The sequence below is a fragment of the Psammomys obesus genome, unplaced genomic scaffold (genome assembly GCF_907164565.1).
Source record: "Psammomys obesus unplaced genomic scaffold, mPsaObe1.curated_primary_1811, whole genome shotgun sequence".
Classification (NCBI taxonomy): domain Eukaryota; kingdom Metazoa; phylum Chordata; class Mammalia; order Rodentia; family Muridae; genus Psammomys; species Psammomys obesus.
The window spans coordinates 7,685,371-7,712,159 of NW_026592666.1; the positions used below are offsets into that span (position 1 = coordinate 7,685,371).

General features: G+C 46.4%; 1 protein-coding gene across 1 annotated transcript in view; it reads right to left on the reverse strand.

The window, feature by feature from the left end:
- Tiam1 (TIAM Rac1 associated GEF 1) overlaps positions 1–26,789 on the reverse strand; it is a 211,521-nt gene that overhangs the window by 91,120 nt on the left and 93,612 nt on the right. The window contains exons 4-6 of the mRNA XM_055614916.1: positions 24,294–25,267; positions 9,382–9,829; positions 1,811–1,983 (exon numbers count right to left, since the gene is read on the reverse strand). Coding sequence (XP_055470891.1) covers positions 1,811–1,983; positions 9,382–9,829; positions 24,294–25,256 — 1,584 coding nt within the window. The 5' untranslated portion in view covers positions 25,257–25,267. The remainder of the gene's footprint in view (positions 1–1,810; positions 1,984–9,381; positions 9,830–24,293; positions 25,268–26,789) is intronic.

A 26,789-nucleotide genomic window follows, 5' to 3' on the forward strand; every position in this document is an offset into this window, starting at 1 on the left:
TGTGTGTGTGTGTGTGTGTGTGTGTGTGTGTGTGTGTGTGTGTGTGTACGCGCGCGCGCATGTGTAACAGTGCGGGGATTAAACTCAGGACTTCTTTCACACTCTACACACACTCTACCAATGAGACTCAGCCCCAGACCCTTGACTGTTGATTTAGAAAATGTTTCCTCACTTCCAAGTTAACAAACAAGGCTTTTTATAGTGAATCTTTTGAAACTGCTTGGTCATAACAAAACCAGAGAGGAAATCAACATTCTCTTTAAGGAATCTCATGTAAGTGGCTGGGCTGATGGCTCAGAGGTTAAGTGTGCTTGCTGCCTGGGGTGGTTTGAGTGAAAATAGTCCCAACAGCCTTATGTCTGCTTAGTCCCCTGTTAATGAACTATTTGGGAAGGGTTAGGAGGTGTTTCACTTTGGAAAGTTCAAGGCCCAAGTCAGTCCCACTGTCTCCATCTCTCCCTACTGCCCGGAGATCAAGAAGCAAAGCACACACATATATGTGTGCGCACAGACATCTGGACATCCGATAAATTTTGAGCAGAATAAACTCAGTGACTGATTCTAGATCACATTATAGGCTACAGAACAACAACATCGTTACAATGACAAGAGAAATGTAACATCACATAAGTAGGACAGCTGTGAGATGACAGTGGGCTTCTCTCAGAAGCTATGGAGACAGTAGAATAGCCTTTTTCAATGCTTGGCAATAGGGCTGGCAAGTAAGAATTACCCAGAAAAATATATAATTACCCAGAAAAACTATCCCTCACCAATGAAGGACTGGCAAGATGGCTTTGGAAGTAAAGGTATTTGCCACCAACCACACTAACCTGAGTTTGAACCCCAGAACCCACATGGTAGAAGGAGAGCACTCACTTCTGTTAAGGTGTCCTCTGACCTCCAGACCCTTCTCCGAATTCCCACACACAAAGAAGCAAATGCACAACTGAGTAGCCAGTACTAGTGTCCACATGACTGCCCCTCGCCAAGCTGCAAAACTTTAAATAGATAGAGAGATAGATAAGGGATCATGTCACTCTCAGACAAGCAAGTGTGTTGGCATGGATGATAAAAAGCATTTCTTCTATTTGACAAGCACACTGACGTGTACCTGTGGGTGTCAGGTAGCTACAGAGTGCCTAAAACTCCTGGTTTTGTCCTGGGTGTTTACTTCATGGCAGCACACTGAACGGAGAGTCTGTTGTGTGGATTCCGCCTTCTCTGTGGTCTTCATCACATTCAGGGACTAAATGAGGGAAGCCTTCCTCATGAAAAGCACAAAAAGTTCTTGCAAACTCAAAGGATTCACTATAAAAGGAAATGTTAATCTTGAAGCACAGAAGTATTTTTGTGAAACAATTAATAGTCAAGATTTCAAGAATGCAAGATAGAAAAGTTCTGGTGAGCTGAGAGAGAAAGACTATTTAGGGATAACCAGTCCTTTCTGGGCTGTAATTATTTTACCTTATGATTAATATTAGCAGAGAACACATTATGATAAGAAACTTGACAGCTCAAATCACACCGAAGTTATGGAGCTCATGATCCTATTCTGAGTGCTACTGACGCCACACCACGAAACCTGTCAGCTCACATCAAACACAGCACCCGGCGCACACTTTCTGTGGGCCTCACATTCAAACTCTCTGCATGAGGGCTCTTATTTCTGCGATTCATCAGGGGAATGTATTTGTCATTTAACACGTTTGTCTCTATCATGAAGAATCTCTCCATTACTTTTAAAGGTGAGGGCAAGGTACTTGCGCAAGACAGGAGAGCTCCCTGTGTAATGGAGGTCCCCACAAACCTGGAAGAGGAACGCATCACCCAGGGAGTTGCTGAGGCAGAAGACAAAGTCCTTCTTGGGGTGCTCTGGCACAGCCTGCACGATGCTGTTCTCCACCCAGACAGCATGCTTGGGGACACTGTTGTGGTCTATCCCAGACCTGCCGTCACTCTCGTAGAAAAAGAGTGTACAACCTGAGGAAACAGAAACAAGAGTCCGCATGAGTATTCTCTGTTCTTGGTCAATGGAAGCCGTCTAAGGGACACTGACACTAGCCGTCAGGAAAAGGCTGAATATTAAAATGTGGGGCAACCCAAGAGGTGGAAAAAACAAGGCGGTGCTTGCAATCAGGTCTATAGAAAAGTAAAGACCTTGAGTTACAGCTTCCAAAGTGGCAAGAGGGATTCTCCGTGCACACCTTCAAGTTTTTAGAGTCCGACTTTCTGTGTCACAATGTCTAGTCATGAACATCCTTGTGGATGGGTGTCCTGACACATACCTATAACCTCAGCACTCAGAAGGTGGAGACACATGGATCTCTGTCAGTTTGAGGCTAGCCTGGTCTATATTGAGAGTTGCAAATCAGCCAGGGACCCCTGTCTTTGCCCTCAAACAATACAGACTTTTGGGGTACCCAAGCCCAGTGGTGCCTATAAACACAGCTCTATGTATTTCCCCGGGGTAGCACTATGAGGGCACGAAGACAGGCACTTACTTCCATTGGAGCTCACTCTCAAGCGGCCTCCTGTGACATACACCCAGAAATTCTGAAAAATGTACCTTTGGTGAAAACAGTAATACCAGACTTAGGGGGTTCCAGGGTAAGAAGAGATAAGTTTATGGCCTCAGAAGTGATCTATCTTTCTTCTGGAGTAAAACTATGTCCTGAAACAGGAAGTGTGTGGAACTCACAGGAAGGTCTTAGGGAAGTCAGAAACTTGGCCCATCTTTAATTGTGCTGAAACGATGAGACGGTAGCAGCATTGTGATCCCTGACAGAGCTAGAGGCTCACTATAAGACCAAGTCCTCGCTCACCACACATTCTCACCTGGCTCACAACTCTGGGCAACTAGAGAACCCATCCACAACTTCTACATAAGATATTCATCCATTGCACACATCTTAACCCCAGTAAAGATAAAACTTTATAGGAATTGCAAAGCCCTTGAAAGCACGATGCACTTGGTTGCAACAGAAATCTATAAAGGAAAACCAGGCACGTGTGATGTACAAAGAAGCAGATCTATGGAAAAGTCACACTGGTTAAAATGGAAAAGTCACACTAGTTACAAGGCAATTTCCCCTCCCTGTACCATTTCACACCACCATGTAACAGCTGTTGAAGGCACCGTCTCAAGCAAAGCCAATTTGTGTAATTCACGCATCATGCACACATACACATACACCCGCTCACGTAAATGTTTCTAAAGAGGCCAGTAAGGTGGCTCAGAAGGTTAAACACGTGACCTAAGTTCAAAAACACACATAAAGATGGAAGGAAAGAAGCGACTCCATAAAGTAGTTCTCTGCCACACAAGCACTGTGCCCAAATATATAGTAAGAAGGGGAGATAATATACTGTACATCATTTTGAAGTCTTCTTTATACTTAATTCCTTAAGCATTTTCTATGTCATTAAGTATTATTAGAAAATGCCAATTTTTGTACCCTGCCTACAAGATAAACAGGAATAAAAATAGAGACTAGTTTGAGGGAATATCCAACGAATGACTGACCCAACTCAAGACACATATCAAGGGAGAGAGCCCACCAATGGCACTATTAACACCTACTATCCTTACAGATGGGAGCCTAACATAGCTAGCTTCTGAGAGGCTCCACCCAGCAATGGATTGAAACAGATGCTGAGACTCACAGCTAAATATTAGAGAGTGGAACGCCTTGTGGAAGACTGGTGGGAAGGCCAGAAGGATCTGGAGGGAACAGGAACTCCATAAGAAGAACAAAAAAGCCAACTAACCTGGGTCCAGGGGGGCTTGTGGAGTCTGGAGGGCCAACCAAGGACCATACAAGGACTAGTCCTGGGCTCTCTACACATGTATACCCAATGGGCAGCTTAACCTCCATGTGGGTCCCCTAGGAAGGGGAGGGGTGCTGTCTCTGACATGGTCTCTGTTGCATGCACTTCAGTCATTTCCTCCTGCAGGGATTGCCTTGTCACAGCTCCGAAGAAGAGCATACTCTCAGTCCTGATGTGACTTGATGTGCTAGGGTGGGCTGGTGTTGGGGATTCCTTTTTCTGAGAGGTAGGGGAGGGGGATAAGGACAGAGGAAGGGAGGATAGGACTGGGAGGAGAGGAGGGAGGGAGCTATGATTGGGATGTAAAGTGAATAAATATATAAATAAATTTTTAAAAGAAGCACAATAAAAAATGCTAACGATCTAATAAAAGGCTTAATTGTAACTCCGAATGGAAAGTCAGATTGTGCCACCAGCACATGAGATTTAAGGGGGCTCTCATGGGACCATAGAGAAGGTGTAGAAGGACTGAAATGGGAACACTGGTCAAGTTTGAACACTAACACTGTAGGATGTGTTTTTATCATCTGTTGTACTTCCTTGTGACAATTAACTTAAAATGGAATATTTTTGCTAAATTTCTAGAAAAATAAAAGTTTTACCACAAAAAAAGAAAAGAAAATGCCAATTTTGATAGGACTCTGCCATTAAGTACAATTAAACCACTCACATATTATCCAAAACGTACATACATAAATTGAAATGTTATCAGCTCTTCTGTCTCAGTTCGTTTTGTTTTTTTTTTTTTCTTCAGTCCTTGGGATTCTAAAGACTTCAAGGTTTCTGAGAAAAATCCAAGGAGGGAGATCATCTCCCAATTGCAAGCATTAAAGTAGCTCACACATTAAAGAGAAAATTGAATAAAAATGGAAAGAGGACACTATTCCTCTCTAAACAAAAAGTTCTCATGGTGCTGGGCATGGTGGGGAATGCCTTTAACCCCAGCAATCAGCAGCAGAGACAAGAGGATCTCTGCGAGTTAAGGGCCAGCCTGGTCTACACAGTGAGCTCCCAGACAACCATAAAAGAGAGAAGCTGTCTCCATTTCTGGTTGGCCTAACTTGGTGCCCACCTGCAGTAACTGGTGTGTGACACTGAATCCTGTACTTTGGAATCCCAAGGCTCATGGAGTGCAGACTTGGTCCAGAAGAATAATGCTGTTGGAAGGTGAAGTGGAACCTAGTGGGAGGCCTTTATGTTCCTGAAGGGCAGTCAGGTGCCAGCCCTTTCTCCTTCCTCTCTGGCCACCAATGAATGAGTAAGCTCTGCCACACACTCTTCCCACAGGCCCTGAAATTCCTGAAACTATGAGCCAGAGCAACTCTTTTCTGTTTATAAATTGGACATCACAGGCATTCTGCTATAATATGAAGAGCTGATCCACTCATACTCATTTTATGCTGTATTGGACAGCCCCCACTACAAAGGACTCTCTGGAAAATGCCAATAGTGCCACTGTTAGGAAATGCAGCTTTAAACAATCTTTATAAGTAGTGTGAAATGAAGGATCTATAGAGTTTTAACATCTGTTCCAACAGAAAACAAATCCTGACATGTGTACAGCCTGGTCTAAGACATAGTGTGTTCTTTCAAATACTTCCACAGTCTCTCAACATTGGTTTAGAATTATCTGTACTAGCTGGTGGTTGAAATTATTCATTTTCAATTTGTTTCACTTTTAAGACTAACACGAAGAATCAAATTCAAGAACCACACAGTCTGATATGTCTTTGTCTTGATTGTTACTTGAACTTGACCTTTAGGCTATTAAGCTGTTGACAGCACCACTCCAGCAGGAAATCTTTTCTTCTATCCCAGAGTTCCCAGGTGCGGTGCTCTCCTCACCTGTAGCCAAGGGCTACTAAGAAGACATCGGCAGTGGAAAGAGCGTAGCTCTGAGTTTGTCAACAGAAAAGGGGAACCTGTCGGGATTCAACGGCAAAGGGCTCGGTGGCTCCTGTCAGGCTGTGTCACCCAGATCTGGGTCACTGGGACAGTGTGATAGCTCCCTCCTCTCATGGGCGACTCAATGCCCACACTATGGCCGCCTGTGCCGCTTATTCTTTAAGGAAAAGGCAAAAAACAAAAAAGCTGCCTCTGCTATGGCCAAAGTAAAATGAGTCATCTCATTATGCTATTCTGTACCAAGAAATGATATTCTCAAATGCAGAATAAGAAGAGACCAGGCTGCTTTGTTAAGCCACAAATCCAGGCCCTTCTCGCAGGCTAAATCACACCCCTTCCCACATCTCCACACCGAGTCCTAACCCCCATATGTCAGAAATGAGATACTTGTAGTCACAACCTTTAAAGAGGCAGTTAAGGTAAAGGGTTGTTATATGAGCGTCCCTTAATCTGATGGACACTGGGCACAGCCATTAGAGAGGGAAGAGCATGTGCTGAGACCCAAAGATGACAGCGGCATCCACATCAAGGCACAAGACCTCAAAGGAAACCAACCTAGCCAACAGGCCTTCAGACTTCTGGCTGCGAGAGGAGAAAGTTCTGTTGTTCAGGACATCCAGTGGTGGTCCAGTGTGGTCCAGGCATGCTAATATGAGGACCAGTCTCTGAACTTCCTGAGTCATTAAGTAGGAAGCACCACACAGAAGGGCACCATAGCCAGCTGGGATGTGGGTGGTCTTTGTGTCAGGCTTTAAGCATTCGCAGTGATTAATAATGTGGATAATGAGAATGTGTGTTGTGTGGCACCTTCCTCCAAGGGGGAAATTACTGCATCTCGCAGGGAAGCTTGTTCTTGAGGGATGATGAAACATCCATCCTGCTAGGACTCTCCTTGAAACCCAGCAAGAAAATAACTCAGACCTTAAGAAATCCCTGAAACTGACCAGATGCGCTAGGTCCTTTCCTCCCCAAACTCATAAGCAGCAAAGAGCAAACACTGAGACTCTCAGGCAGGCAGGGTTGCCTGAAGAAGCAGAGACTAGCTCAGCTGCCTGAAGAGGCCCAGGGCAACTAAGCTACAGGGAGAGATTCTTTCCTACCAGCTGAACTCCCTCCAAGCTGTGCCACAGTGCGGGCTTTCATGAGCTGACATTCATGCTGAGGTGGGCTGTTGGTAAACCATCTGTCTTTGAGTTACCCCTCCCCCATAGCCTGGCAAATGACCCCAATAAACTCATCAAGTTTATTTAAACACTTCAACTTGGGCTTTGGTGATATCCTTACTTTGGTCTGTTGCCAGTTTCCTCCTGGGGTCGAGCAGTTGTTTGCTCACGTCTCCCCAGGAATAGCCACCCAACAGAAGTGGTACTAGAGGAAAGGGGATATGTACTTATGGTCTGGGGGGGGGTGGGGAGGGGATAATTTCTTCTCCAGCTCATCCCATCAGAGCAGAACAGCTGGCATGACAGGGGCCTCCAGAAGCAACCCCACAGCACTTCTCCAAATGAGGCTGAGGCAGGTGGTGAGTGAGAAAGGCCAGCAATGGTTTTCCAAAGTATCCCTACAGGATAAACATCTGTGTTTTATAAGCACGATCCTATACAACATAAACAATAACGTGAGCAACAAAACAGACAGGCTGGGCCTCTGGTGACTTCACAGGAAACAGTTACCAACAAGCTTTAGGGGTATCTGTCTTGCTGTTGTCATTATGGGTATCTGTGATGCACAGCAGAAGCTATAGCCTAACCAGGCACATAGGTTCCTATTTCAGCAGACAGCAAAGCAAGACAAAGACAAAGAAACAAAAAAAGCCAGCTAACACCACCAGTAACGGGGGCCACGCGTGTTATGACTGTCCTTCAGGGTGACCTGCACACTCTCACTACTCAGGCATACACTAGTCACACCGGGCAGTCTCTGCACAGGCCCAGGCCTCTATGTTCAGATGACCCCACAGTAACCTCCAAAGCTAATGTCAAATGGTCTGGCTTCTAAGCCATTACTTGATCATCTCGGGCTTCTTTCTCCTGTGTTTCTCATCTGAACCCCACCCTATCTCAATCTCAAACCTAGCTTTGTAACAACAACAACAACAAAAACACCTCTACAAGTACTCATGAAATGTTTTTCTTTCTCTAACATGGTGCTCACAAATAAATTACAAAGCTCCAGGCCCATGCAGGGTTGGGTAAACACACATCCCCCTTCAGGAAAGGATGCCAAATGGCAATAGGCAAAAACATGTCAGCACTATGTTTTGAGAAGCAAGCATGGTGATACCCACATCATCTGTGTGCATGCCCAAAAGTATTTCAATACACATAGCTGGACTATAAAATAGTGGCTTCTTAAGAAACAAATGATGATTTAGACATGCCATTTGCATCAGATTGAAGCCTGTAAAATCAGTGAAATTCTACCACTTAAAAAAACTAAAGATTCCTCACACCATGAGCCATTTCATTGGATTAAAGTCAAGGACTCTTCCCTTTACAACAGTCACTGTGTGAGACATAAACTTGAACAAATGAAAAAAAAAATGTTGGAGGGGAATTCATGCTTCAAAACTGTCCATCAGAACCAGAATCTATGAGAAAACTGGATATGAAAAGTTCCCCTCACTGAACTATTGTATTGGTGGCTTTAAAATGTCAACTTACCACAACTTGAAATCACCTGGGAAAAGAGTCTCAATTGAGTAACTGTCTTTATTAAGTTGGTCTATGAGCATGTCTAGGGAACTCTGCCTTGATTGTTAACTGATGTAGAAAGACCCAGCCCACTGTGGGCTACGCTATTCCCTAGGCAGAGGGTCATGAACTGTATAGGATGGGGAAAGTTAGCTGAGAACATGCAAAAAAGCAGGCAGGATGGGTGCATTCATTACTCTCTGTTTTTGACTGCAGATGTGATGTGATGAGCCACTTGGATTCCTGCCTTGACTTCCCCAAAACGATGGATTGTAAGCCAAATAAACTCTTCCTTCCCGGTAACACTTTTGGTTGGAATATTTTATCACAACAACAGAAATGAAACCAAGACAACCAAGAAGCACAGAAAACAATGAAAGAGCATTTGCAGGGGTGAGTAACATGCCAAGAGAGTTCCTGAATGAGACACGTTCAGTCAGATGAATAAGCTCCAGAGGCCTGCCTACAACGTTGTACATAGGGTCAACACTAGCATATCATATACTTAAAACTGTATTAAGGAGCCAGGTTTGGTGACTACCCCTGAGGCTGAGGCAGGATGATTACAAGGCCAAGTCCAGCCTGGGCAATTTGGTACCTCAAAACAAGTATAAAAGTCCAAAGACCTATGGGGTGTGACACAGGGCTAGGCTGGTTATGTAACATCTAACACGTGCCAGGCCCTGGGTCCAGTTCCCAGTATTGAAAACAGAGTCAGAAAAAGAAAATCAAACCCCAAACCAGATCTTTCAGCTCTTCAGTGATGGCCCTTATCCTTACCCCAGGATTTGACTTTCAAAGAAATGTGCACCTAATGCTGTGTTTCTGCCACAACAGACTATGTTTTAAATATACAACCATGAAATATTGCATAACAACAGTCCATTATGTGCGTACCTGCAGAATGCACCCATTGGAACTCCCAGCATGCAGCTAGGCTGGCCTCCCTTACCTTTCAGGGACACCCAGTAGTGCTTCCACTTCCTCCGAGTAGCTGATTCCACCTTCTTATTCTTTTTGTGCACCAGGAAGTTCTTGACTGCCAGCGCGCCAGCCTTCCGCACAGTGCCCTGCGCAGCCGTCAGCAGGATGTCCGACTGGCCCGGGGAGCTGAGGGTTCCGCTGCTCTGCTCATCGCTGTGCGCAGAGCCAGCCTCCTCCAGGCTCTCGCTGTTGGTGGTGCTCATCTCCAGTTCCCGCCTGAAATTCTCGTACACCCCCTGGCGTGTGGCATCCCCAGTGGAACTGCTGCCACTGTCGCTGCCCACAAAGGCTCGGCCAGTGGGGGGCGAGTAGCTGGAGTTGGTGGCATTAGATCGCCTAGACAGGAGGTCTGTGTCGGTGGTAGCGCCTTCGATCCCACTGTCTGCAAACTCGCTGCCCTCGCCTGTGTTAACATCCTTGGAGACAGAAAGGGAGAGAGAAGCAGACATGCATCACGCGCTGAAGGAACCTGGGAGCACCTGGTCCAGCCTGGGGCTCTGCAGCATAGACGGCCCACCCAGCTCCAGTGATGACCGACCGTCACTCCTGACGCCTGTGCACTGCAGAGCGGCTCAGGGAAGCAAACCTTCAACCAACCACCCGCCATGCAGCCTAATGATTCAGAATGTTCAAGAAATATAAAAGGCACAGGGAACACTTCAAAGACCTTATCATTTATCTGACTTAATTAGCTAATTGGCAAGCCAGCTATTGAGATTCTAGCACGACCATGCTGAGGGAGCTCTGAGCCCTCAGCCACCCCAGCCGGCCTTGAACCCTGGGAAATTCAGCAGGGAGAATTGGCTGTTCCAGAGGTTGGGGTTACAATGCATAACTAGATCTTTACAGCTGATACTTCAAAATAAAGTAGAATAAAAGGGCTGCGTGTGAGTCTCTTTTACAATGGGGTGACTAAATCGACTGCCAGCACACCCACTCACCAGCGAGGTCTCCACACCCCAAGAGCAGGCAAGAGTCCCCACGCCCTAATAAGCCTGGCTTCCCGAAAACAGCCCCTCACTCTGCACTGTGCCAAGTCAGCCAGTGGGGCCCACAGCTCCAGGGCAGCTCTCCAGTTACTCTGCCCTTAGAAGCGGGATGTAAGGAGCCCGAAGTAGGCAACTCACTGCCTTGAGCCAAGTGACAGGGCCACGCAACTGCCAGGATGCTGGATTATCCACTCCCAGTGAAGAGGTGTTTGAAACTTCCAGAGCTGATCCTGTACTGTAGCCGAATGTTTCCGGGTCACAGGGGTAGGTTCTTAAATCGGAATCTCAATTGCTCTGAAGTGCCATGGGGATTTCCATAAACAATAATTAAATGATGGTAGTAATCGAGGGAAGACCATGACAACAGGGAAGATGGTGACAACAGTGTGGGACAGGCTGGCTTGCAAGCTTGAAGGATGAGAAAGACTGACTTTTCTCAAAGGAGGACAACAGGACCCTGAGTGTGACACAGAGAAAAAGGCAAAGCAGTACAGAGACTGGTCCCCATTTTGGGGACCCTTAGTCTCACAAATAACTAATGGTGATTGAAATATGTAAAAACTAAACAAATACTCTGAACTGTCATAAAAATTAATACTTTGAACTTAAATCTTTGCTGGGAGGCAGTGGGGCAGACTGGGTCACACCTGGCCCAAATGGGTGTGTTTTGCCTCTATCTCAGTCAGCCTGGGACAGTGGTTCACAGTTTACTATTATAAAAACATAGGAGAACAATGACATGAAGTGCAGGAAAGGGTGGATCAGAGGTGGCAGCCATAGATGAGCAGTTACCAAGCATCAACTCCATTCCAAATGGCAGTAGCAAGGACTTATGGGAGACAAAGAAATCACAGACACGGCTCAGATCAACATGCTGTGCTGTGGTTTAGATGTGGTTTGCTGTCCAAGGGTTTGACAGTTGGAAGCCTGGTCGCTGGTACAGCAATGGTGGAAGGTGTGGAACCCTTAAGAGCTGGAGTTCCTTCACAGGAGACAAATGAACAAAAAGGTAGGCCCTTGTGGGAGTTACTAAGGTCACTGGGGGTCTTACCCTTGGGAAACACCAAGGCTGGTCCTTTGAAGTGATTCCTGTGAGAGTGAGTTGCTAAGAAAGACATCCTGGTCCCTTCAATCTCTATGACTCCCTACCTCACCATGCAATCTCTGCCTCTCAGATCGACTCACACTATGATGCTATGTACCAAAGACCTCAACAAAGCCAGCAGATACTGGAACCAAGCTCTTGGACCTCACAGACTAAGCTAAATAGATGTCTTTTCTTTACAAATTAACCAGCCTAGGGCATTTCATTTTAACAGTCAAAAACAGACCAACACACCCTGGGCCTGCTGGCCTATTACTGTGTTTTATGTTCCTCGGCTGTTCTTTGATGGTCATGAAGAACCCAGATTCAGTTAGTAAAAAAATCCACTACACAAACAAAAAGCACTATTATCAACCCACATTCTCTCTGGCAGGGACACTTCTGTCCCTGTAGATGTAAGACAATAAGGGAATGACAATTTTCAATAGCCAAAAGCTATGGAAGACAAGAAATCTGTGAATTTCTTAAATTTGATTTTCATAGGTCTCAGTCAGTCCTCAGAAAGAGGCTGGGTCTGTTGTACACTTGCCGTTTTTTCCCATTGCTGTGATACAGAACCAAGCAATGCACAGAAGAAGGACATTATTTGGACTTGTGATTCCAGAAAGGTAAGATTCTGGCAAGTCCAGGAAGTGTGGCAGCAAGTAGCAAACACAACAGCTGAAACAACGGAAGCTGAGGTTCACGATTAAACTGCAAGCAGGGAGCCAAGAGATAAACTTGAAATGGTCCTTCTTTCTTTTCTTTCTTTCTGTTTTGTTTGTGGGGGGGGGGTTGTTTGTTTTGTTCTGTTTTGTTTTTCAAGACAGGGTTTCAGTGTGTAGCCCTGGCTGGCCTTGAGTTCAGAGATCAGCCTGCCTCTGCTTCTGCCTCCCAGTTGCTGAGATTAAAGGTGTGCTCCACCAAAACCAGCTTGAAATGATCTTTAATGCTCCAATCTTATTGGACATACTTTCTCCAACAAGACCACACCTCCTAAATCTGCCACACAGAACCATTAACTAGGAACAAAGTATTCACATGCCTGAGACTATGAGAGAGGCTCATTCAAACCACCACAAGCATATATGAAGGAACGAGTTACAGCCACTCTGAGAAGCCACATAGAAAACAGCCAACACAGGAGCTACTTCAGGACAAAGAAGAAAGGAGATGATTCCAAACATCTTAGAAGGAATCTTACAAACCAACCCCTTAGTTAACAGATGTGAACACCAGTGCTCAGAACATCCTAAATCTAGTTAGTGACGGATGGGAGGTTTGAACTTTTGATGCCAAGAACCTGTCCCACTGTGAAGCAGGGAAGCCCTATGGCTCAACTGTGGGATAGCTTGTGACTGGGTCTTTGCCTGCATTATCAACTCCATCCTTCTCCCGCTTTGTTTAACAGTCTCTCTAGTTTTCTCTGGGGGTTGATCCTCTATTTAGCTTTAACCCGCAGAGCAAACAGCTAGAAGCCAATGGTGGAAGGACCTGGAAGAGCTGCAGAGAGGACACGAGTGAGAGCTGGCTAGACAGCTCTCAGTGCCCATCTATGGTTCACAACAAACAAGAACACAAGCCATTCACTCATCTACAGACCTCCTTGTCTCCGCATAAGCCAAGTGCTGAGGGCTCTCTGGACACTCACCTCTATGTCACCCCTGAACATCTGCTCATGCCAACTGAAGCTGTAAACTTGCAACGGTGCGGGCTGTGTGTGTTCAGCTCTGGGGTGATCACTACAGAGTAAAGATATGACTGCTCCAGGGAGGAAGCCACTCGGCCCCAGCTCAGCTCACATACTTCTAGAGCACATGGCTCAGTATAATGGCTGGGGAGAGTCCTTGGACCTGCCCAACACATACCACCTCATCCCCCGTGTGACCCATTAGGTAAGATGTCAGCTGCCCTGCTCCAACCCCTATTTAGTCATCCGGGCTGTCCCGGATACCCTGAAGCCTGTCATCTAGCACAGGAGATGATGGGTCAACCCAGCCAGGGGCACTGTTCAATATGCTTCTCTTTTTCTCACTGAGACACAAATGTTCTTATGGTCATCTTTTGGAAGTCCCCCCCCAACACCCCCCGCCTTTCTCAGTCTTTAGACAATTTCACAACTGAGAAATATGATTCCACCCACATGGAGAAGTACCTAGTAACCTCCAAGATTGTCTCAGCAGCAAGCAATCCCAAAGACTGACACCAAGAAGTAATGCCTGGAGGCTCTGCAGTTTTTGTATCAAATGCAAGATCCATCTCACCTAACTAAACTTCTCAGCATCTTGTCTCTTCTATCCTATTTAGGCAAATGCCAAGTTTTAATTTCAAAAGTCACAGGAGACTGGAGAAATGGCTCCAAGGTTAAATAAAGTGCTTGCCATGCAGGCATGAGGATCAAAGTTTGGTACCACAAACCTTCATAAATGCCAAATGGGAGGAGCACTCATGTGTAATTCCAGACACACACCCACAACAAATGTGCACTCACATATGCAAAAACTTTCATACTCCCACATATGTGTGTACCCATTCACATTTGCATCCATACATGTAAAAACATGTCCATACACAAATACACATACCATACATAGATACATGAAAAATTGAGGAAAATAAAAAGGAAGGAAGAATGACTGAAGGAAGGAAAGAAGGAAGGAAGGAAGGAAGGAAGGAAGGAAGGAAGGAAGGGAGGAGGGAAGGAAGGGAGGAGGGAAGGAAGGAAGTAAAGGTCTGTGGAGATCTAGGGGTGTGGCTCAGTGGCAGCCTTCACACTGTTGAGGATGAAGAGTAAAGCAGAGGAAATGAAAGGAAGCAGAAAGATCCAACCAGATGAAACTAACTTCTGACTTCTGCTCAGAGTCAACTGTCCCTACTAAAAATGCTGCATTGAAGAGATTTCCAGTTATGAGCACAGGCAAAGGATGGAGATGTTCTTCAATCTCACTGTCCCAAGACAAAATCCCCCCAACCAGATTTTCAGAACACTCACTAGTTTCCATGCTATTGGCAGTTTCCCAAAATGAGTGTATATGCCTCCCTGCCAGATGCCCGAGAACCCGGCTACAGCTCCATGCACACCACAGCTGCCAGGCAAGGGTCACTTTTGGGCCACTTGAGGTGGACAATGATGGTTGCTGTACCAAAATTTCAAGAGGCAAAACCAAAGCCTGTTTCCGCTCCATTAAAGACCAGAAGCACCAGCAGGAAGACTATGAACTGACGATGCCTTGCAGTAAGGCGCTGGATCTTTCCCCCGAGGACTTACAAAGACTCCAAGGGACAGTTCCCTGTGCTCATGTGCAGAACCAATTTTGAAAAGCTAATTAGCTACAAAGTGCAAGGGCCCTGGGACAATTCAGAGACCAGCAGAATCAATTGGCCACTTGTAGCTATAAGGAGAATGCAATTAGAAACTGTTTTTCTTGGTCACTTTAATTTCCCTGATGGATCTGGCTTAATTCAAACACACCTATCGAGAAGCTGAGTGCACGCTATAGAATTCACTGAATCTCAGCAGAGTGTTGAACTGAACTAGAACTCTTGCTCCTATGTTTTCCCCCTACTTATTCCTAAACATAAAAGCCCCCTTCTCACATGCACTACACATCACCATACATCACCACACACACACACACAAACACACACACACACACACACTCTCACTCACTCACTCTTTGGTTCTAAGTACCGGCTCCTAGACATACTCAGTATACTTTCCTTTAGTAATATCGGTATAGAAGGTGCCAATTCTGGGCAAAAGACTATATTGATCTGGGTCTCACTTTCTTCATATACACAATGGGGCCAGCAAGGCCTACTTTGGTTTCCTTTCAGTGCCAGGAATCTGGAGCCCTGCGTATGGCAGGCAAGCCTTCTACCCCAGACCCATGCCTCCAGCTACTGCACCTGTGTCTACTTAATGAAGCACTTCATGAGGTGCTCAGGGACCCCAACAACCCAGGAACGGTGCCTCAAACATCTTCGGCACCCTGGACATTCCAGGACAAAAATGTCAACTCTAATTGCTGTCACCACCATCTGAGGCCTTCCTTTCGTGTTAGCCCTTACACAGCATAAAAGGCACAGGCTGGCCATAGCTACAAGCTTCCTAAAGCAACATGGAAGGGAGCTTGCATTGAGGAATCTGGTATAAACAAGATCTCATGAGAAAAGGATGCAGGCAGAGAGGTGGGAGCTTCAAATGCTAATGAGGCCTTTAGATCATCTTCACATTCTCAAAAGAGCACAGCAAATAAGAAAATGTTGACATAATCTACACTGAATTAGCAGTTATTGGGCACTGCTGATAACTGTCATTACTAACTTGCTAGAAATAGGAGACCAGCTCTCTCTTATCTTTTCTTCCCCTCCCAAGGCAGCAGCTCCATGGCTTTCTAAGTTTCCAACAGCCATTCGTCCCCTAATGATTCCCACTGGCAGTGACTCACAACTTCTCTCAATAGAACCATTGGAACTGAAACTCCTAGTTTCTAAAAAGGGAATCCAATACAAGGTGGCAAGCGAAAACACTGCTTCAGGTAGCTCCTCATGGGAGAGTGCGCTAAGTCCACCTGTCACGAGTCATCCTCAGCCCTTCGTCTGCTCCTCCTGGGACTTGCTTCCACCTTCCTGGACATCCTCTGTGCATCCTTCCACTACTTCCTGTACCACCTCCCAGGCCATCTTCCTCCCTTGCTAGCTGCACAATGGTAACGTAGCGAGCTTCTTTCCACTAGTACAGGGCCATACACTGTTGCCAGATTAGCTTTCCTGGCATAATAGGAAGGATTCCAGCTCCTGTCACTCAGGACCCAGCTCAAACATCCAGCATCAGTACTTGGGCTCTGAGTGAACTGAGACACTCTTTCCAGGCCATGGTTTCTACAGTTCTTTCTGCCAGGAATATCTACGTTCCTGATTTTCTACAGCCACATACCTTCCCTTTCCCTCCTGCAGTTGCCATGCCAACTCCTCTGCACCATCTCCACTTCCGCTCACCAGCCCCACCATAGCCATGTTGATTGAGCTCCTTGCCTTTCCTCAGATGGGTGAGGCAGCCTCCCACCTTACAACTCAATAGACAGCTCTCTCCTCGCCTTCAAGCCCCAAGTCTGACCTCTCTTGAGGTCACACCCTGAGCCCCCCAGTCTGAAGTTGCCTGGTCACCCCAGTCTTGCTTCTACAGCACATCCCTTACTATTGCACTATCTAGTCTGTGCCACACACCCCCCCGTTTCACCACAACTCGCTCCACGAGCTCTGGAGCTTTTCTCGCTGACACATCCCAAGTGCCGAGAATAGCGCCTGGCATGGGGTAGGCACTTCAAAAATAATTACTGAATGAACTAACTGCTGCTCATTTCCCACCACTATCTCAAGAAAAGGAAAACAGTTCCTCGTGGAAAACATTTTAGTTTGATGTAAAGGTTTAGTCATTGCCAAGCTCACCAAGGCTGTGCTAAAGTTGAGATGATGAACGAGACTCTGCTATAAAGCTTGCATTTGCAACCTCAAGCAGCTCTGTGCGCCTTCTGCGGATACAGCCATAACTCATTTGACTTTTTTATTTAATTTTTTAAAGTACATAACGTAAACTAAGAGGGGAAACTAGGTTCTCTGATTGACCCAGCGCTCTTGTCAGTGGGTGGTCCAACATTAGCTGGGCTTAGTTGATAAGTGAAAAGTGGGTCAGATGTTTTAGAGTTCTTCACTAAAGTGAAGTGAAGACTCTGTCAGACCTCTGCAGCAGGCTGGCTTCATGGCCACATCCAGCAGACCCTTATATCCCTGATCTCAGGATGCCAACCTCTTGATTCCAGCCCTTTCTCCCCAGTTAGGCTCTGCAGCCATCACTCACACATTATCGTGACTCAATTTGAACTGAGCGGCACAGATGTTTCTCTACTGGTACACTACATCAAAAGTTTGGGAATTTTCACCAACTTGCAGTCCCAACCTCTTAATATAAATGAGTAGCAAGTCCAGAAATGGTCCCGCGACCCCTGATACCTGCAGGGGGTCCCTGCTGTTCTTCCTCTCCCAGCCCTGTGCAGAGGCTGAATCCTGCATGAGACAGCCAAGCAGCACACTGTAAGCAGACTAGAGACTCTGATGCTCTCCAGTGAACCAGAAGTCAGAGATTTAGACACACAGGAAACAAAACCACTCATCCACACAAGTGTAAAGATATTTACATGAATGTGAAATGGAACCATTCCTCATTTAAAATGAATTAATGAGCATTTCTTATATTTCTATTGCAATTACTAAAGTGATGACTAATCAAGACAGGGCCTACAAAAACAGAAGCTCCATGGTTCCAAAATATTTCTGAAGTGCATAAAGTGGCCTGAGAAGTGGCACTGTTAGCCACTCTCCCAACTACCCACGTACCGCCCACCTCCTCCAAAAAGATCTTGGCAAAGGAGTCAGACAACCTTGTTGGAAACAGAAGAGCTGGTTTTCAAAACAAATACCTTACTGCAGAATTTACATGCCAAAAGTGAGACAAAGATGGAATTACCAAAAAAAGAAAAAAAAGGAAAAAAAAAAAAAAAGAAAAAAGGGCCAAACAAACAACCAAATCACCAGAAGGCAGAAAAGGGGGCTTTAAAAAAAAAGATTCCAATCACCTTACACCCATCAGAATGGCCAAGATGAAAAACTCAAGGGACAACACATGCTGGAGAGGTTGTGGAGAAAGGGGAACCCTCCTCCACTGCTGGTGGGAATGTAAACTGGTACAACCACTCTGGAAATCTATCTGGCGCTTTCTAAGACAATTAGGAATAGTGCTTCCTCAAGACCCAGCTATACCACTGCTAGGTATATACCCAAAGTTTGCTCAAGTACACAAAAGGGATATTTGCTCAACCATGTTTATAGCAGCTTTATTTGTAATAGCCAGAACCTGGAAACAACCCAGATGTCCATCAACAGAGGAATGGGTACAGAAATTGTGGTATTTTTACATAATGGAATACTACTCAGCAATCAAAAAGGAGGAAATCATGAAATTTGCAGGCAAATGGTGGGATCTAGAAAAGATCAACCTGAGTGAAATATCCCAGAAGGAGAAAGACAAACACGGTATATACTCACTTATATAGACCTATAAGATGTGATAAACATAATGAAATCTGTACACCTAAGAAAGATAATCAAGAGAGTAGACATGGGGTAAGATGATCAAACCTCGTTTAGAAAGACAGATGGGATGTGCATTGAACGTATGACAGGAGTCTACTGAGCGCATTTGAAAGACTCTAACTAGCAGTGTTTTCAAAGCAAAGACTCATGACCAAACCTTTGGCAGAGTACAGGGAATCATATGAAAGAAGGGGAGTTAGTATGATGTGGAAAGGATAGGAGCTCCACAAGGACCAAATATATCTGGGCACAGGGTCTTTTCTGAGACTGACATGCAACCAAGGACCATGTATGAATGTAACCTAGAACCTCTGCTCAGATGTAGCCTGTGGTAGCTCAGTAACCAATTGTTTTCCCATAGTGAGGGGAACAAGGACTATTTCTAACAGGAACTCAATGACTGGCTTTTTGGCCTCCCCACCCCCCAAGGGAGGAGCAGTTCTGTTAGGCCACAGAGGAGAGCTTTGCAGCCAGTCCTGAAGATACCTGATAAAACAGGATCGGATGAATGGGGAGGAGGTACCCCCTATCAGTAAACTTGGAAAGGGGCACAGTGGAGATGAGGGAGGGAGGGAAGGGAAGGACTGGGAGGGAATGAGGGATCGGGACACGGCTGGGATACAGAGTTAATAAAATGTAACTGATAAGAAAAAAATAAAATTAAAAAAAAAGATTCCATATGAAAATATTTTGTTTCATAAGGCATAAATGTAAGAAATCTTTTTAAAGCATTTCTTTAAAAAAACCATTTATTTTTTATTTTAAATGTACATGTATATGTATACCATATATATGCAGGAGCCCACTGAGGCCAGAAGGGGGAAATTATATTCTCTGACACTGGAATCACAAATAGTTGTAAGCAGCTATGTGAGTGCTGGGAACTGAACCCAGGTCCTCTGTAAAAGCTGCCCCTGCTCTTAACTGTGGGACCAGCTCTCTAGCACTTAACAAAAAGGACTCTAAACCAGACATCTCTAAATGGATTTAGGGAACCCATGAACACCAAAGATGAAATACAGAAAGGTGGCCCATGTGTTTATGCCAGAAAAAAGCCCAGAAACAAAGACACAACAAAGTGTTTGGGACACAGGTAGAGACTCGACCAGCTAAGGGGGCCAGTTATCAGCTCTGGCAACACACTTATTTCTAAGTTATTTAAGCTAAGTGATCAAACCATACAAACTCATCAAAATAAAAAATGATTGTTTTAGGAACTCAAGATCCTCTTCTGATTTAATATAAGACTAAGCAAGACCATCAACTCTGTTAGTCGCTGATCAAAGGAAATGCCAGGGACAGCGCCTACAATTTTCCTAGTCATCTAATTTGGAATGGGCAGCACGAACTCCCTTCTTAACCAACAAGGCCGTTTTTCCTCCACCCGAACTAAGGATTATAACACGTTAGTCTACAGCTATGGAAGCACCACCATATGCAGAATGCCTTGGAAGGAAGACCTGGGGTTTGAGACCTTACGCCTAATCTCTTGAAGTCACCCTTTGTGGTGGCTTGAGGAAGAATGGCTCCCATAGGCTTATGTATTGGAATGTTTGGTCACCAAGGAGTAGCACTGTCCGAAAGGACCAGAAGGTATGGCCTTGCTGGAGGACATGTGTCACTGGGGGTTGGCTTTGAGATTTCAAAGCCACTCCCTAGTCCTGCTGCCTGCAGAGGCAGAAGCAGACCTCTAAACAACTTCTCCAGCACCATGTCTGTCTGTGTGCCACCATGCTTCCCACCATGATGATAATGGGCTAAACCTCTGACCCTGCCAGCCAATCCCAATTAAATGCTTTCTGTTGTAAGAGTGGCCACAGTTATGGCGTTTCTTTACAGCAACAGAACACTGCCTAAAATGCCCTCCTTGTAGAAAGGATCTGTGAGGCTCTTCCAGGAAGTTAGGCTGAAATGAACCCCCAAGCTCTAACAGAGCTCTCTGCCTCTTCCTATTCCAGCGGGGTTCATGGACTTCTGGGGAACGTGGAGATGCTGGCACCTGGCCATGTCATCTCAGCCCAGATCTCCTTGCAGCTCTCTAGTTTCTGTGGCTCCTTGCAACAGCCTTAGTACAGCCAAGTCACATTCTTGCACCTCCGTTTGGGTGAAGGAAGGTCTCCTCAAGTGTGCACAATGGCTCCAAGCCAAAGTTTCCCTCAGGCACTCCATAGATATTCTAGGCCTGGCCACAAGACAGAGCACCAATCAATGGTGGTGTCTCCTCTTTCCTACTCATCTCTTGAAAGCCTCAGAGCTGCAGAAGAGTGGAACTCCAGAACATGACAAAGCCAAGCCTTGCCCCACCTACTAAATCCACTATTTAGCAGACATCTGTAACTTTCTCGAGAGGCAGTATTCTAAGTTTTGCCTTCATTCCCTCCTAGAATATTGAATCTTCCTAGGAACAACTCCCTTTGAAAAGAACCCAGATTCGTGAGGTTAAATAGCCAAGAGGCGGAAGGCAAAAACTCCAAGCTCAGACTTGCTGACATCCTTGATTCTGCATGACCCCAGGCTGCCCTCTCCTCAGTCCAAAATCCATCAAGGCGTCAATTACATCCAGGGAGCAGTGTATCCTGTGCTGCTGTTGAAACCAATAAGTAACCCAGCTCCAACAGTGGGAAGCTGGATTCGTGTTCACTTTCAGTACAAACTGTATACAACATGTGTACATATGCAAAACACACATGTCCAAACTCATAAATTAAACAAATAATCATGTGCCAGACATTGCGGCTCATCCTACATGCTACCTTCAGAGCTCGCATGTGAACTCCACAGCCGGCCCATTTCAGTAACAAATCCAACCACCATACACAATACAGAAACAGGAAGAATGGCCAAAACCTTTTCTCGATCCTTTTCAAATCAAGAGCAATTGTCCACATTATTTTGGATCCAGTGTGTTTTCTCCAGGCTGTGAGGTCGTGCTCTTGAGCCAAATGTTTGCCAGGAACTTTTTCTGGTGGGAGTGGAATGGCTGACAGGGCTGGAGACTGAACTACATCACCAGGGCAGGCAAGGAGACTGAGATCTGTGATTCAAGCTTGCTACAGAGGTCCCTTGGGTCAAAAACTTTGAAAAGCAAAAGAAGAATTCTTTTCAAGGAGACTTCCACACCCACTGTCTCTTAAAATACACTGTTTGGAACACAGAGGGCTCAAACTTAGACTAGGAAAATGTGGGTGGATGGATAGTGTTGTGCATAATTCTGGGGTTTGTTTCAAGTCATTAAAGATCCTTACTCAACATATAAAGTCAATACCAAAATAATACTTCCGTTCATTTTCTAAGCTCCACAAAGGCTTCCAAGCATGGCGTCCCCTTTGGCTCACTTAATACAGCCCGGCTGGAGGATGGTGCCACTCTCCCTGCCAAGGGACTTACATGAGGAAGTGACTTCCCCAAGGTCACACAGTGGATGGGCAGCCAAGCCAGCATGTAAATGGACTTCTTAGGATTCCCTGTCTGTAGCACTTTGCATTCCATTAAGCAGTGGCTTTGTGAGGCACCAGCTAAGATGATCTCACGTCTGTACATTAACTTGGGAAGCCCAGGGATGGAGATACTGCGTTGATGTTTCCCGGGGGAGCTCTCAGCAGAGCTGGCTCTGGAGGGGAGCACTGTCTCCCTTTCCCCCTCTCTTCCTTCCATGGGTGGTTGTGACTAGGCCAGAGGCAAGTGGGGCCAAGTGGTCCGGCTACCTCTGGTGTTAGAACAATGGGGAAGAGTAATCCAGAGCACTGCTGGGTAGCCCTCTCCAACCTTACCTACGGAACTGGCTAACTGAATCATTCCAGGCAAAGCTGTGGTCTGGGTCAGCATAACCTCTGCCAACCTCAAGGCAGGCAGAGTATCTCTCTGAATCAGTCCTGTGGTGCTAATCGGATGGCAGGCAATTTCAGGGCAGCCCTTCAGTGCTTCTCATGGGAACCTTTAACAAGTCACCTGTCCATGAACTGCCAAATGTACAGTTCACTGGTGACCCTCACAGGGTGGTGAGAGGGACCACAAGGTAGGGGTCACTTCTGTCACAATCTCACCGTTGTTTTAATCTCAAACTCAGAAGAAAAGAGAAGTTAAAATCCAGGCAGTGCCTCTTAGACGCACAATTCCTGTCTCCTTCTCAGAATGACACACTCCGATTTTTCATCAGCACAAGATCTGGGCACAAACATCCAACTGCCCCGAGTCTTCAACCCACACAGCACCACTAACAATGCTGAGGTTACACCGGTAAACCAGTTCCCCCACCTGGCTGCTTCCTCAGTACCAGGCTACATGACTCATGCATGATTTCATTCCATTTTCTCAAACTGTCCTATTATTACCCCTACTTGTGTATCCACAATGTGAGAATCTAACCCAGAGCCTCTTTCAAGGCAGGCAAGTACTCTGCCACTGGGCTGGAGTCCCCAGTCCTGATACCTCCACTTAGATACGTAAAGAAATCAAGGCTTTAAAACAACTACTAACTTGCCCAAAGTTGACCAGACACAAAGAAGGTGAAGGCTTTGGTAGCTTTGGTGGCTTTGGTGACACCAGCCAAACCAATCTTCAGGAAGAAAGCCAGCCTCGCTCCAGGCCCTCCATTACCTGGCCAAACCTTAAAGTAAGACTGTCAGTGCCCATTTGACTCAAACTGTAGAGAGGCCAGGGTGCAGCACTGCCCCCTACTGGGCAGGGTCAAAGTGCAAGAGCCTTTGCAGGTCATCGTGATGTCCACAATGACTACTTTCAAAGTAAACCGGCTCCCTCTGGGGTCAGCATCACAGGCCACTAACCACTTCTCACCCTGGTCAGAATCCCAAGCTCCCCACAACCCGCCACAGGAGAAGGAGCATCAGAAAAGGATGAAAGCATACAGGGCTGCTGGACACTCACTCCCACCATCACTGCCGGGGAGGCTAGCGGGCCCTCCTTCCACTGGTGGAACACTTTTCAGCTCTCTTACTAACCTGTTCACACCCACTCTCTTCCTGCATTAAACGGCCCAGCAAGCCAGCAAAGCATCTTTATCCCGCTTCTCAGAGGGAACCTACAAGTCGGGTTTGCCCAAGGTCAAACAAATTGTCTACAAACTAGAAACTGGGAACCGGCCCATGTTATTGCTTCTGCTACACCTCCCTCCAGAGAAGGGCTGGCCGCATCACAAGGAACAGGAAATTGAAATGGCTCCTGTAAGACAGCGGCCCTGCCAGCACCAGAGAGGCTGACAAGTGGCCACAGCCCGCCCTGAATCAAACACGCCTCTTGAAAGGCGCTGCCCACGGGCTTCTGCCCACCTGCTGCACTGTGGATACGAGCTCAGCACCTGCAGCTCACCACGCCCGCTTGTCCACAGACAGGACCGAGCCCCTCCAGGGAGGTACCGCTGAGGGATAGGACGGAGTTGAGAGGCAGTCTCGGGGATGAAGTTAATCGCTCTATTGCCATTCCTAGCACATCCACCCCGCTACATACACAGCCCTTAATCCCCACCCCTTCCCCACAGAACTTTAAGAGGGGCGCGACAGAAGCGATACCAGCTGCAGCAGCTGCCAAACCGGGTATAGCCCGGTTTTAAAATGAGAAGCTGATAAGAGCAAACTGATCATGCACTTTCAGAGCCATGCACCACTTCGAAAACGCGGAAACAGATCTCTGAGGCTTTACCTGGGTTGTTTTTGCTCTTCTGCCTTGCATGCTCTTGCTAAGGCTAATTTGTGGGTTGGTGGCACCTTCGGAAAGACAGTGCGACTTCCTACAGGGAAGTGTGTTATAATTACTATATGGAGAAGTCTCTTCTGCAGCAGCCGGTGGCATCTTATGCTTTGCAAGATCGGGAATATCCGACACCAAATTCCGGCAGTAGCCTGAAAATCTGTTCCTCGGCGCTCCGTTCGCCTTTACCCCGGAGTTTTTCTGAGCATACAAGTCACCCAGGGAGTTGGCTCGCTGACAGGTGCCGAGCTGCCGGGGACTCGCCTCTGTTTCCATCCCCCGAGCCTCCTCGCAATCCTTCTCTTCTGCGGAACCCAAGATTTCTTCGTTGCTTGTTAAATGTTCTTGGCTCAGATCTGAGAGTGAGAATTCCAGGCTGTCCTCCCGCCAGATGTCTGCAGATTTGGAGCGTTTCTTCTTGAAGCTCGCTGTCTCCATGAACGTGGGCCCATTGGATGTATAGGGACGCTGCCTCCTGCCTCCCTCAGCCAAGTACGTAGCGTCATCCCCGTACAGCCGGCTCTCCTCCGTGTCTGGCATGCTCTGCACAGAGGCTGCGGTGAGGACGATGCTGCCGTCTACACTGGGAGTGACGGAGGAGTCGGTGTAGGATACAGGTCTCAAGCCCATGTCCACTCGGTCCACCCAGATGGGGTCCCCGAAGTCGTCTAGGGCACCTTCTTGGGAAAAGGGCTCCAAGCCATTTTCGGCCAGGGATTGGGGGATGCTGGGGGTGCTGCTGGACCGGGTGCTCACTTCGGAGTTCCTGTGGATCGCCTTCCCGGAGGAAGCATGCCGAGTCCTCCGCGTCTTGTGTGACAGTCGCAGGGAGCGGGATGTGTGCTTCCGCCCCAGGCTGGCATGCTTTTCTCCATAAAACTCGTGGTCCACATTTTGGCTTTCTGCGTTTCCCATGGTTTTATGGTCTGTGGCAAAGGGCAACAAACAAACAAACAAAAACAAATAAAGAAGTGGCCGGGATGATGGAGTCTGCATTAGAATGGGTATAAAACCTTGAGAGTGAGGCTTAGAGTCAGGATGAGCACGCACCTTGGCTGTGGGGTTAGGGAAATAAAAACACAGCTTCTAGCTGTTTTGTGCCCACACGCGCACTGATTCCTGGCAACAGGTGAGAATAGCTTTATCTATTGAGACAGCCCCCAGAAGGGCGAAACACTCACATAAATTCAATAATGAGAGTGCTGTCTTTCCCAAACGGTAGATACCCAGGGGTCATCCAGAGTGTCACTCCCTGCAAGCAGCCTCTCGCCTCAACCTTGGCTTTCTTCTGAAGCTTCACAATGACACACCGGAAAGTCTCCTTTTACCACACACTGACAACTAAGGTGTAAACCCAGGTATCCCCCAAAGGAGTATTCTGTCCCCCTTTCTGCGGAGGGAAGGAGGGTCTGTTTGTTTTCTTGTTTTGGCTTATGTATTTCTATCTGTTCCACAGTCTGAGATCTCTTTTGCTTTATTTGGTTTCTATCCACACCTCAAAAATCAACCAAAACTTGAAAACTTCAAGATGCATACCTAATCAAAATCAAATCAAAATTTGATTTCAAAAATTGATTTGTTTGTTGATTTCCTAACAAATCAAAATCATGAAGAAAATAGACTGGTATCATTCATTTCACAGCCACTCTGAAAACTCTGATCTGTGGGAGGGTTGAGGGGAGGGGCATACGGAGGACAAAATGAAAACCTTGCTTGGCAGCTGACTAATGGGTCTATTTCTGGGAGCGCATCCAACCTGTGAACATGAATCTGGTACACAGTGCCCTGAAGACAGAAATGCACACTGTGAAACCCAAATGTAATCCAGCCCAGCAGCACCTTCCAGGTTGAGTCAGTCCTCAAATATCACATTCCTAGTCTCTATCTCTGACCCGATGACACAATTCTGCTACCCACAACAGCAAAGAAAAATCTTCACAGCATCACAGCTACCTTTGCTCCAGAAGTCTCTTTATTTCTCTCAGAAGCATATACACTTAAGACAACAAACATGAAAATAGATGGAATGAAAGAATTAAAGATTGTCTCCCTGGGCAAATCCCTGTGCTGGCTCTGTCAAATTCCCACAGAGCCATTCAAGAAGCACTTGCTGAGCACCTGCCATGTTCTAGAAGCCAGGGGTGGGCAATGAATGGCATGGACACATCCTCCACTCCTATGAAACTGAGATTCTAGCCATGGAAGGTACACAGTAACAGAGAAAATGAAAGTCGCCAGAGGAAACACAAAACGAGGTTGATGACCACAGCATAATGTACCTTCACATTGCTCCAGAAATCACTACAGACCCACTGTTGACTCTAAAATGGCTTCAGCTCTGACAAGCATCTCTATGGTGTGTGGCACATAGGGAAAACGTAGGTAACTTGCCAGTGAGTTCAGAGGTAATTCATCCAGATACCAGATGTTATTCCTGTATTAGAATGT